An 11,330-nucleotide genomic window follows, 5' to 3' on the forward strand; every position below is an offset into this window, starting at 1 on the left:
GCATAATATCCAACCTGGTATCTCACGTGGAGATTGAAGTGGTTTTTGCGTGGCACAATCGCGAGTGCTTAAACCCTAATCTCGAAATGGGGAGTATCATGAGGGCGTCAATCGCGCGCCTTGCGAATGCGCTTGGATCCGGCGGAGCGCTCGCCGGTAGGATGATTCGCGAGGAGCAGTCCGTGCGGCACGACCAGGCGCGATTCTTTTGGTCGATTTCAAGAGTAAGTTTTCCAATATCATGATCTGCAGGCCTAAATTCTTTATCCCAATTGTATCAGGCGATCAGCAGGGGTGATCGCAAAGCTGCGAATCTCAAGGAGCGAGCCAAGATGTACGTGAATTCCTCCCTGCATTTCTTCTTTCTTTGCAAAGGAATTTTTGACGCGGTGTCCTACATTTCCATTCTTTAGTGCAGAATGGAGGATATCGATCAAGGCTATTTCTTTGACTTCAAGGACTTCAAGAAACACAGTGGAAAGGTATGCATTCTCTTTTTAAAATTTTTAATTTTGTTCTTGAGCTTTGTTCTTGAGCAACTTTGCTTCTTTCAGGTAGTAGCGACGAGCACAGCGCTAGACCCTCCAGCATCAGCGACCATCTTTCCAAAGTCGACAGTCTACACTCCAACGAGGGAGTCATCCATCTTTCCATTGAACAGAAACTCTTGCGTTACGTTGGTGTGCTTGTCATTCCGGAACAGTGCCGAGGTATACATCGTAGAAAACAAAATCCAAGACTAAAGCTTCGCTTTTTTTCGCAGGCAATGGTGGATTCCTGGGTCTCGCCACTTCGAGAAGCTTTCCCTTCCACGAGTGACATCCAAGTCATTGAGGTCGGGTCGATTTTCACGACTATAAACATTCTAACGTTTCTAGTTTCATTGCAGCTTTCATGGGTGGAATCCGGAGTTTTATCCTTCGTCCCGGTGAGGCACTTGTTTCTCATGTGCATAAACTCGTCCAAAGCGTGCACGAAGGCTGACAGGAAGTTACTCTACGCATTTGGTGATTCTTACGACTTCAGGAAAGAGCTACGCGTTACGAATCGATTAACTGGGTAAGCGAAAGAACTGTCATTCTCGAGACAAATCTGTGACTTTGAGTTCTTCCCAGGTATATGTTTCTGGTCGATCGCGCTGGTCGCATAAGATGGAGATCTAGTGGTCAAGCCTCGCCTGAGGAGGCCTCCCATCTGGTATCGTGCACAGCAAGTTTGCTGCAAGAATCATAGCTTGGAACGATGTGGGCTTGGAGCTTATTCAAAGAAAGAACTTTCATTGCATTTACTCGGGCTGAATAGAAGTTAGTCCCTCAAGCAAAAAACGAAGAGCAACACTGCTGAAAGTTTATAAGCGGCTAATGACAACCTCCACTTCAGCTGGTGTATAGAGATGAAAGACTGGAGCCACTTTCGCGATATCCACATTGGAAGCCGTTACCTTCACAAAAACAGAAGAGAAATGAGAAAGTGAACGAGGATATATCTAAAGTTTTTACCTTCTCTTCCATAACTTGCTTCAGCGTCGATAGAGCAAGCGTCTCTGCCTCTTCAAGGGTCATCTCCTGAAAGAAACAATCGCGAATGTTTAGAGTCTTCTTCTACGTCCAGAAACGCAAGACTTACTTTGTTGTAGCTCTCTTGCAAGGATGTGTCCGCACCCTCCGAGCCCGAGCCAATGGCTTTCGCGTCGCACTGCCAAAACGTCCCGGATGGATCTGTGTGGTACCTGGCAGAAAATAGTGTTAGAAGAACACAATTCCGGCTCACGCCAAACTTACAAGCACGGTCCCTTCTCGTCGTGTCCCGCAATCAACAAAGATACACCAAAAGGTCGAGACTAGAACGAAGAAAAACAATGAACGATCTTAAGTCGAGAGCCAAAACAAAGAACTTAAGATCCGCTCACCATGGATTCCTCATCGCCTTCACCGAAACGAAGAGCCAAATCGCACAAAGCCTGAGTTGTGCTCTCTACACTCATCGGCTCGTTGTATGAGAATCGATGGTGCTGCGAGAAGACACCATTTTCAGTCGGAAGTGGAGAAAGAAGATTAGAAACCAACCTGAGTTTCGTTTCGTGCATGCTCCACCAGCGTGCGAGCATCGGCAATGAGGCCACTCATAGCACACCCTATGTGCGTATCGATCTCCATGATCTTCTCCACACTGGCGGGCTCCTGAAAGAGCGAGAAACCTTATCAGTGGGAGCAAAAGAAAGAGCAAAAGAGCAAAAAAAAGCGAAGGATTTCAGCCACTGACCAGTAGCGGCGAAGTAATCCGCTTCTCGACAGCAAGAACGACCCCATGATTCGTTTTGAGACCCACCGCTGTCGATCCGAGCTGAAACACCAAGAACGATCAAAACCTAGGAGCTGGAGATCTGGGCTCTGCTGCTTACCTTGATTGCTTCTATGGCATATTCTACTTGGAAGAGCCGGCCCTCTGGCGAGAAGGTGTTGACGCCGCGATCATATTCGCTCCTGGCGGCATTCCGATTGTAAGCTAAGGATTGTGAGATCAAAGCCCTACCTGGTGAGAAACATCGCCCCGGCGCCTAGGTAGAGCAAGTAGAAGAAAAGAGACTAGAAATTAGGGTTCTTGGCAAGAGAGGTTTCTTCATTGGTTTACTATTTAACCAGCTTTGCCAATCGCTCATCCATGCTCGAGAGTTGGCCCATGAGACTGTCAATAACGCTGTTTGTTTCGTCTTGTCGTGGTTTCTCTCGTTCGTCCGGGTTGGTCTCCCGAGGAAATGGCGTCTCGTCCTAGAAAACAAAAATTATTACAAGGAAAGAACATCGAGTAGAGTTTTCTCCTCAATCTTTGACATACCTCGCACATTTTAAAAAAGAAGGAGCCGTGCTCGCTGGCTGCGAGAGCTTGGGAATCGTCATACTCTCGAATGAGAAACCTGTCGGATTTTCTTCGAGTGTCAGCTGATAAGCTCTGAGAAAAAATGGAAGCAAACCTTATGTCTCCACAGTTAACACCATGCCTCCGCTTGATATACTCTTCCATCGTGGACCAGGTGGACCGGACGAACTTGTCAAACTTGCCTCCCCACTGAAGCTCGCTCATACCGTGAACTGTGCGTATGACATCAGCTAGAAAATAGGCACAACAAACTCAGTTCAGCGCTCGGAAAGGCGAAGTTTTCTTTCCATTACCCATGAGTGTTTGTGCAAACTCATCTTGGTGGCTCTGAGAATGCGAATAGTGGCCGATGCAATAGAGTTTGTAGCCTTGCCAGAAATCCCGAGGTCTGCCAAAAGAAAAAATTCAAAAGAATGGGACGCGAGCTTTGAAAACGCCACAAACCTGAAGTTTACGTCATCCAAAACTTCCAGCAATTTCTTAAGGGAGACATCGTCTTCATCAAAAAGCTGTAATGCCTATCTTCGTTAGAGTATTGCACACATGTTGTAACTTACTGAGTCAAGCTCAAAACTGATGCTTGGAGGGGGATTTAAAACTGCTAGACCAGCGGTGCTATCAATGCTGTCCTTAGAGCCATCGCTGGAACAGCCTGCTTCTGAACACCCAAGCAAGGCCTTTTTCATGTCCTCGGAGCTCCTAAACGTATTCGGATTTCTGTAAACGAAAGATTCCTGAGTAATAAAATCAAATGTAAACGTATACCTTCGAAGGGGCTCAAGGAGCTCTTCCCACAGAGAATTTCTTTGTAAGTTGGATGCACTTCCAATTATGAGAAGATGATGTCTAGCTCGAGTAAGAGCAACATTTAGTCTCTGCTTGGATGCCAGAAATCCCAAACCAGCCGTCCGGCAACAAGATCTGTCACAGCTAGATAAAAACAAGTTTCCGCGAAGTTAAACTTACAGGATGATCACGTCTTTCTCTAGGCCTTGAAATGCGTCAACTGTTGACACTTTAACATTTTCCACTTCACTATGAGCGGTTTCTTTCTTCCTTCCAAAACCAACACACGCATCTTTGGGGTACAGCATTTGACGTATCAAACTTTCCTGCAGAAGATAAATGAGTAAATTAAACTGGAAAACATGCTAACAACCTGTGATTTGTACAGAGCGATCACTCCAATTTGCGACCCCGAAATCATCTTCGAAATTAGAAGTTTGACAAAGGAACACACCGTCTCTGCTTCATAAGGATTTGAATAGCTTCCTGTCAAGAAATCCTTCTTTTCTTTTCCTTCCTTGCATGTGTCGCAGAACACCAAAGGTGGTATACTAAGAAGCAAAGCCGATCGCTCCATCTCACTAAAACCACAACACACGAGCACTTAAAACATTGATACAAAGGTCATACATGAAGTACCTGCACCCGTCGACAAGTCGTCCTTCGTAAAACAAACGATTGGGGACTCTTGATAATCTGCTGCCATTATTTAGTCGATTGAAAACTTGAAGTGAATATTATCAACCTTGGATGACAACGATACTGCGTCTGAAGGGGTACAGGACGGTGTCCAAGAGCCGCTAACCTTTCAAAGAGAGTCCTAGAGAAAACAAACAGGAAACTTCCACAATAGCAAAAAGAAGGATAAAAATGACACCTTGAAAGATCTGCAGACTTCGCAAAACTGTTTGTTTCAGTTGGTGAAAGAACTGGAGGAAGTTGCTGTGGATCACCGACAGCGACAAGTCTTAAGTGTAAAGAATACCGTCAGTCTTAAGTGTAAAGAATATAGTCGACGAAATACCTTTCACATCGAAATTGGGATATAGGCAACAAACTCAATGGCTCCACTATTTGCGAACATTCATCCAGAAAACATATCTTGAAAGATTTTTCAAAATTCAATAACGAGAACAGAAAGAATAAGACTCAGTACCTTGAACGTATTGCCATGCAAAACCTCATTGATTGTAGAACAGCAGGTGACCCCAACAGCGCGTACTTTTTGTAACCTCGTCTTGCGGTGCTTTAGTTTTCCATCTTTTATTGCTTTCAGTTCGTTTTCAATCCTCTGCAAGGTACGAAGTTAGAACTTGCATTCGGTACGACGAGGATTACCATACCGCTCTCTCCTTTCCAACCGCATCTTTCAACAGCTCTTTTAAGTCTTTTTCGGCATCATCTTCCTCCTTGCAGTTTTTTGAGGTTGCGTGCACAGAATAGCTACACAAACTGTTAGGCAAAAATAAAATCGTAACAGTGTTCTTACGGAAGAATATTGCTAGCAATTTTGCCAAGAGAACCCACGCGTAGAAAGTCATCAAATCCATGCTCTAAGAGCCCTGTTAACACCCTGAAATCTTATAGTCAGGCCTGTACCCAACTATCTCTAAAACTACCTGTCAACGGCGCTATTAGTTGCACTTGCAATGATAAACCTGGTAGAGAGGTCATTTTGTTTCTGTATTGATAATGTTAGGCAGTGTAGAAAACTTGAATACTAAAGTAGTTTACGTTCAAAATCTCTGAAAGAAAAATAACCAACGCCACTAGAAGGTGACCTGGAATGAGACTTGTCAAATCTCAAAACTACAGAGAGACGGTAAGCTTACTTTTCCCCGATCCAAATGGTCCATGTACGAGACAGACACGGGGCATAGTGATATCTTCTGATGTAAACCATCCGCCCACTGTAAACAAAACTTTTGCCTAGAATATTTGTCTTGGTGTGAAAGGTAGCCACGAGAATAGAGTGACTACCTGGTCACTGTTCAGGTTGTATTTGAAGATTGCCTCTTTAGCTACGCGGTCCATACTCGTCGGAACTACAGCCTGTCTAGGCACATACGTATCCGATCCCATAAGAAGAGGTAACAACGGCGTACTGGAGGATTGGATCTTTCTAAAAGCAGCACGCTATAATAATAGAAGAAGAAACACGTAAACAGGACGTTACCTTATACAATCGAGCATCGTCAGTTCCGATTGAAGACTAGGCCCTTGTAAGACATATATTTTCTTTCCTTCTCTTATTGGTACTGGTTGTCCATGTAGCCGTAACTGCGAACAATATCAGCTCTTCAATTATCATGTCGATATACCATCTTTTTCCATTTTTACCTCTACGGCTGCATTTCTAGAAGAGCCAAACGATTCACTTGTGGCCACAACAGTAAACTCCTCGCTTCAAAAAAACCATTCAGTGCCTTGCCGTTTGTCACAATTACGATACCTGTTTTTCTCCGGGAAGTTTGAACTGGAACTAATGACCATCAAATCTCCCCTGTAAAATAGACTTATTAGTAGCCGTCAACAGGTAGCAATGATGATATATACTTCGCATAGTTCAAGGGAACAGTTCTTCCCAAATGGATGTTTATGTATCCGGGCCTTGAAGATCTGAAAAGCAAAAGAATTAAGTCAGACTAAATTCGACAGTCATACCTTCTCACTAAGTGACAGTGCGCATAGAGGTTAATGTCATAAGAAGCATAAAGTCTTTCGAGTTCGTCCGCAGATAGTTGGGCGCTCTTACCACCTACAAAGAAAAGTGAGGCTATGAACACCAGCCATGACACTTACTTGCAGTGTCTGCCCAGGACTTCATACAAGGCGGATTTCTTGAACAAGTATAAAACCAACGCCCTTTAAAGTTTCCATCCTAAGACGAGAACACAGAAGAAGCTTTAATACAACCTGCAAGCAAATACCTCGTCATTTCGGCGTAGCTCGCACTCTCCGTGGCTGCAAGAGGGCATAATAGCAGCTTGGATCTTTTCTTTTGCAGAGTTGAAACGCCTGGCAAAGTCGGAAATCTGATATAGTAGTTAGTGAAAGTACATGTTGTTAAGTTGAAGCACTTACCATCAAGGAAATCTCTTCGATCAGTGCTGAAGACATAACTTCCTTGTACTCGGAGCAATCCTTGAACTTGTCTGGAATGGCGACGTTTCTTTGTAACTGTCCAGCAGCTTGGAAGTAAAACTGAACTGGAGGAGTGACATCGGGCACAATGTTCAGCCTGCATACATTTTCGTGTAAATACAATACAAAAGTAATCAAATAAATTCACCGACCTCAAACACAGAGACGCATTTTTCCCATTCTCGTCGCAAACAAAAACTTGAGAGGCTTGAGCATCCTGAGAGCTCCTTTCTTGAGAAAATCCATTCGGCATTCGGAGTCTATCAAGAATCTCATTGGCTGCATTCAAGTTGTCAGCGAGGAAAAAATTCGAATCAAAATAACTAAGGAGCATACTTGTTCTTCGTTCGATGCTCGGCTTTAGTTTCTTCTTGAGCGGGAAGTAGAGAGCCTTGGTTTTTGTCTGAGACAAATCCTCCTTCTCTGCAGCCAAATCTTGTTTCGTGGAGCTCGATCCGCCGGTAGCATCGGTACCACCAACCCGACTATCCACTTGCACGATGTATCGATCAAACTCTAGGTCGCTCCCTTGCATCACAACATCCCTTTGCCCTCTAAATTTCTCGTCCAGCGGATTTTCTCCTTCATCCAGCAGCACGAGCTGATCAAGCGCGCGGCAATCAATCAGCCATTGCTCCAAAAAAAAAAAAAACGAAGCGATCGAAGGAAGAACAACGCACCTTGTTCGCCTTAACGACAAGGAATCCATCCTGGAAGCTTTTGTTCTTCTTGGCGGTGCGCTTCGCGTATAGAGCTGCCCATTTCCCTTCCATCTCCCCTAGCAAGCCCTAACAAAACCCCTAAAAATGCAGAATTTTCGGCGGGAAAATTATAAAATGTTAATCAAAGAACTTCTATCAAAGGGGAGATTTTCGTTTTCTTCGTCACTAGAACGAAGAGCGACGATGTCAGCGCACATTCTTCTCGGAAGGTACAAACTCGTGAAGAGTTTTTTCTTTTCTTTTCGTTTTCGAATCTGGGGGCTATGGATTGAAGTAAAGCTCGACTTGTATCACTATACAGAGTGGCTTCTTTTGTTTATCGAGACTTCACGGGCTGGAATGCTCTCTGGTTGTTCCTCTGGGAGTACGGGAAATAGAACACGGCAAGACTGAATCGAGCCGAAGCTCAGAGTTTTGTTCTCTTCCTCGGGTGAAAAGAAACGCATTGATGACGCATTTTTGGATTTCTGTTGGACCTTTTTTTTTTTTGTACTGAAACTCGAAATGCCTTGATCCCAGAGGAGACGCTGATTTGATCAAGTCAAGGCAACTACTCGACGAAATAAAGAGCTCGCAAGATGAAGCCTGTTACATTGCAACATATATGGCTGTTTGGTTCATTGTTTGCATAATGCAAATGAAATACTGCATATTGTTTGCTTTCCTCGCGGTTGCTTGCTCTCAGGTGGTTGACTTCACTAAACGTTTCGATTTTCTTGCTTGACCTTTATGCTCTTTGAGCAGAAGGCGATTATATTGTGTGTCGGGATCCTTGGATTCAACACTAAACCCGCACCAGTGATGGGATTATTCTCTTCGCAGGGCCCCAATCCTGTCACCCCGACATTCTCAAGGTATGTAAGAATTAACTTGCATGATTTATTTATTTATTTGTTTATTCTTTTTTCTTCTAGCCTGATATGGTGGCTGCTTTCGCAAACAATACGCAATATGGTATTATGAACTTCCATGTCTTTTCCGCATGTCTCCGGGATCGATGACACTGCTCAATGCATACCGTCCCGAATGGAGTCCAGCGGCTATCAACTCGGCAATCGTAACTACAGGTAACACTCTGTGCTTTCCAGAAGAAAACAATCGATTCTTTTCTCTTGTTTTGCAACAGGTTTTGTCACTGTAGAGAGCCGATCAAAGACGCAGCATTGCTCCCCGCCACCCCTTTCAACTTCGGTGGAGGCCACGTCAATCCAAACGCGGCTGCTCACCCGGGCCTCGTCTACGATAGGCGCCCGACTTCACGGACTTTCTGTGTGGATTGAGGCAGGAAAGACGAAACGTCCACTTTCGCGAACTTGTTCCATACGACGACGCATGGCTTCCAGAAATCTCAACTATCCCTCCATCGCGATCTCTTCGCTCAAAGGCAAGAGAACCATCCACCGGCGAGTGACAAACGTAGACGACGACGCTACCACGTACCGAGCAAGCGTGGAGTCTCCGGACGGTGTTTTGGTATCGGTGGTTCCTTCAGTTCTGTAGAGGAGAGACAATAATAGCTTTTAAAGTTCCTCCATGCAGTCTTTTGGAGCTCTCGTTGGAGCAATGGAAAGTACAGCCCAATGGCTGTGCGGATAGAGAGCTAGCGATATAGGAGGGTTTATGGCTAGAGATTTCTAGGGTTTATCAAAGGCGATTTACGTTTTCTCGAAGAGCGACGATGTCAACGCACATTCTTCTCGGAAGGTACGAATTCGTGATCTCTTCTTTGTTTCTTTTTCGAATCTGGGGGCAATGGATTGAAGAATGTATCACTATAGAATGGCTTCTTTGTCGAGAAAAGCTATCAGAGTGCTCTGGTTATTCCTGGGAGTACCGAAGTAGCCAAACACGGCAAGACTGAATCAACCCAAAGCTCGGAGTTTTGTTCTCTTCCCCAGGTGAAAAGAAACGCATTGATGATGCACTGATCATTAGCCAACCTTGACATTTTTAGAGATTTCTGGTGATGGTTTTGTACAGAAACTCGAAAATCCTTGATCCAGTTTCCAGACGAGACGCTGATTTGATCAAGTCAAGGCGGTAACTAATCGACGAATTCCATTCATTCTATAAGAGCTCCAAAGATGAAGCCTGTTGCATTGCAACATATATGGCTGTTTGGTTCACCTTTTGCATGTCGCTTGCTTTCCTCGCGGTTGCTTGCTCCCAGGTGGATGACTGCACTAAACTTCTCGATTTTCTTGCTTGACAATATGATCTTTGAGCAGAAGGCGATTCATATTGTCTATCTCGGAGATTTGGACGCGACTCTTCACTCCGATCCCGATGCTGTCTCCGACTCGCATTACCAGCTGCTAGAAAACATCCTTGGAAGGTATAATTTTCATTCTCGGAGACGTTCCATAACAGCTTTGTTTTTGTTTTCTCTTGTGAATGTATGCAACTCTGACGCTGCAAAGGCGTCTTTAACTTACAGCTATCGCCATGGATTCAATGGCTTTGCCGCATCACTTACAAGCGAAGAAGCCGCTCACATCTCTCGTAAGCTTCAGTTCAAGAATTGCTCAGTTCTCGTTTTGATATGTTCCGCCACAGGGATACCAAATGTTATATCCGTTTTTCCTACTCAGAATCTCAAACTGCACACGACCAACTCGTGGAGCTTCTTGGGCTTTGACGAGGACGGTGGCAAGAATGTCCAGTCGTTATTTGGTGATTCTGAAAGCAAGTCACTGCGGCGAAAGGCAAACTACGGTGAAGACATTATAGTCGGAGTGATTGACACGGGTACGTAGTTTGCGTCTCACAAACAAGTGCTATGCTCTTCTTGAAAGTTTTCACTTCCATCGCTTCTATCGCAGGAATATCGCCAGAGTCCAAGAGCTTTGCGGACGATTCAATGGGTCCAATATCGCCGAGATGGAAGGGCACTTGCGAGCAAGGAGAGAACTTCACTTCCTCGCATTGCAACAGGTGAATTCGGTCAAACCAAAAGTTGGTAAACTTTCGGCTCTTTGCAGGAAGCTCATCGGTGCAAGGTTTTTCGAGCCGGAAGGAAGAACCAACACGGAGATATCTTCTCCAGAGACGCGAATGGCCACGGGACACACGCAGCTTCCATAGCCGGGGGCCGGTTTGTGGAAAACGTGAGCTGGTCCGGCTACGCAAGTAGCACCTTGAGCGGTGGCGCATCAAACTCTCGCATTGCAGCGTACAAAGTTTGCTGGGCTCGCCAGCAAGCTTTCGACTGCACAAGCGAGAGCGTCTTGGCAGCTTTCGAGGCGGGAATACACGACCGCGTGGGTGCTTTCTCCGTCTCGCTTGGCACAAATTCCAGCGACTACTTCTCGGATCCTATCGCCATCGGTTGCATCGTCGTGGTGGCCGCGGCAGGGAACAATTATTCCTTCGGCACTGTTGCAAACGCGGCACCTTGGATCATCACCGTCGCCGCCAGCACCATCTCTCGCAGTTTTACGTCGCGAGGCTCTCTCGGCAACAACCAGAGCTTTGCAGTGAGTAAAACTCTGATTCTATATCAGTAGTCTCGTTTTCTCTTCTCTTATGTTTTGATTACAGGGCTTGAGCCTGACTCGCCACACTCTCGGCAGGCGATGGTATCCCCTTGTGTTGAGTCTGGACGCTGGCATTCCAAACTCAAGCTTTACTACAAGGTACGCTGATGCCAAGCATGAACACATTCACAATACACCTTTTACATTACAGTGAGCTAGAGCGATGCGTTTCGGGATCCCTGGATCCAAAGAAAGTCCGGGGCAAAATAGTGACATGTCTTGATACGCTACCTCTTGGAGGAGGAGCTCGTCAAGCTGGGATAAT

The 11,330-nt window shown here is 45.3% G+C and overlaps 4 protein-coding genes across 4 annotated transcripts; 1 reads left to right on the plus strand and 3 right to left on the minus strand.

The window, feature by feature from the left end:
* The first annotated feature begins 74 nt into the window (after positions 1–74).
* LOC9646262 lies at positions 75–1,284 on the plus strand. Its single transcript, XM_002969783.2, has 7 exons — positions 75–224; positions 282–334; positions 419–482; positions 555–710; positions 764–835; positions 890–1,059; positions 1,116–1,284. Exons 1-7 carry the CDS (start codon positions 87–89, stop codon positions 1,231–1,233), a joined length of 771 nt encoding a protein of 256 aa, XP_002969829.1. The 5' UTR covers positions 75–86; the 3' UTR covers positions 1,234–1,284.
* Positions 1,261–2,591, minus strand: LOC9645585 (proteasome subunit alpha type-5). Its single transcript, XM_002970042.2, has 9 exons — positions 2,533–2,591; positions 2,402–2,483; positions 2,263–2,343; positions 2,067–2,180; positions 1,910–2,011; positions 1,782–1,840; positions 1,627–1,729; positions 1,500–1,565; positions 1,261–1,441 (listed from the first exon to the last, which is right to left on the minus strand). The coding sequence occupies exons 1-9, from the start codon at positions 2,544–2,546 to the stop codon at positions 1,349–1,351; spliced, it is 714 nt and encodes a 237-aa protein (XP_002970088.1). The 5' UTR covers positions 2,547–2,591; the 3' UTR covers positions 1,261–1,348.
* Position 2,592: 1 nt separating this feature from the next.
* On the minus strand, positions 2,593–5,409 carry LOC112346283. Its single transcript, XM_024674901.1, has 18 exons — positions 5,398–5,409; positions 5,283–5,344; positions 5,153–5,236; positions 5,007–5,106; positions 4,820–4,954; positions 4,688–4,764; positions 4,541–4,630; positions 4,409–4,483; positions 4,303–4,359; positions 4,037–4,244; positions 3,844–3,989; positions 3,643–3,798; positions 3,435–3,594; positions 3,322–3,386; positions 3,171–3,265; positions 2,972–3,107; positions 2,836–2,914; positions 2,593–2,768 (listed from the first exon to the last, which is right to left on the minus strand). The coding sequence occupies exons 10-18, from the start codon at positions 4,238–4,240 to the stop codon at positions 2,631–2,633; spliced, it is 1,179 nt and encodes a 392-aa protein (XP_024530669.1). The 5' UTR covers positions 4,241–4,244; positions 4,303–4,359; positions 4,409–4,483; positions 4,541–4,630; positions 4,688–4,764; positions 4,820–4,954; positions 5,007–5,106; positions 5,153–5,236; positions 5,283–5,344; positions 5,398–5,409; the 3' UTR covers positions 2,593–2,630.
* Positions 5,410–5,554: 145 nt separating this feature from the next.
* On the minus strand, positions 5,555–7,580 carry LOC112346235. The gene is made up of 13 exons (XM_024674653.1): positions 7,488–7,580; positions 7,144–7,408; positions 6,960–7,086; positions 6,748–6,904; positions 6,594–6,698; positions 6,466–6,544; positions 6,328–6,421; positions 6,220–6,282; positions 6,116–6,166; positions 6,004–6,067; positions 5,840–5,943; positions 5,644–5,781; positions 5,555–5,592 (listed from the first exon to the last, which is right to left on the minus strand). The coding sequence occupies exons 1-12, from the start codon at positions 7,578–7,580 to the stop codon at positions 5,709–5,711; spliced, it is 1,275 nt and encodes a 424-aa protein (XP_024530421.1). The 3' UTR covers positions 5,555–5,592; positions 5,644–5,708.
* Positions 7,581–11,330: the final 3,750 nt, after the last annotated feature.

This window comes from Selaginella moellendorffii, unplaced genomic scaffold, assembly GCF_000143415.4.
Source record: "Selaginella moellendorffii unplaced genomic scaffold, v1.0 SELMOscaffold_13, whole genome shotgun sequence".
In the NCBI taxonomy this organism is placed as follows: Eukaryota; Viridiplantae; Streptophyta; class Lycopodiopsida; order Selaginellales; family Selaginellaceae; genus Selaginella; species Selaginella moellendorffii.

Bases quoted from the DNA above. Each gene is read 5' to 3' on its own strand.
- LOC9645585 (XM_002970042.2), bottom strand. The intron at 1,730-1,781 runs GTAAGTTTGGCG...ATTTTCTGCCAG, and splicing joins GACGAGAAGGGACCGTGCTT to GTACCACACAGATCCATCCG. The intron at 1,566-1,626 runs GTAAGTCTTGCG...TGTTTCTTTCAG, and splicing joins TGCAAGAGAGCTACAACAAA to GAGATGACCCTTGAAGAGGC.
- LOC112346235 (XM_024674653.1), bottom strand. From the start codon at position 7,580: ATGGAAGGGAAATGGGCAGCTCTATACGCGAAGCGCACCGCCAAGAAG. The intron at 7,087-7,143 runs GTATGCTCCTTA...ACTTGAATGCAG, and splicing joins GAGCATCGAACGAAGAACAA to CCAATGAGATTCTTGATAGA. The intron at 6,283-6,327 runs GTATGACTGTCG...TTTGCTTTTCAG, and splicing joins CACTGTCACTTAGTGAGAAG to ATCTTCAAGGCCCGGATACA.
- LOC112346283 (XM_024674901.1), bottom strand. From the start codon at position 4,240: ATGGAGCGATCGGCTTTGCTTCTTAGTATACCACCTTTGGTGTTCTGC. The intron at 3,387-3,434 runs GTAAGTTACAAC...TAGGCATTACAG, and splicing joins TCAGTTTTGAGCTTGACTCA to CTTTTTGATGAAGACGATGT. The intron at 3,266-3,321 runs GTTTGTGGCGTT...TTCTTTTGGCAG, and splicing joins TTGGATGACGTAAACTTCAG to ACCTCGGGATTTCTGGCAAG.
- LOC9646262 (XM_002969783.2), top strand. From the start codon at position 87: ATGGGGAGTATCATGAGGGCGTCAATCGCGCGCCTTGCGAATGCGCTT. The intron at 335-418 runs GTACGTGAATTC...TCTTTAGTGCAG, and splicing joins CTCAAGGAGCGAGCCAAGAT to AATGGAGGATATCGATCAAG. The intron at 711-763 runs GTATACATCGTA...TTTTTTTCGCAG, and splicing joins CATTCCGGAACAGTGCCGAG to GCAATGGTGGATTCCTGGGT.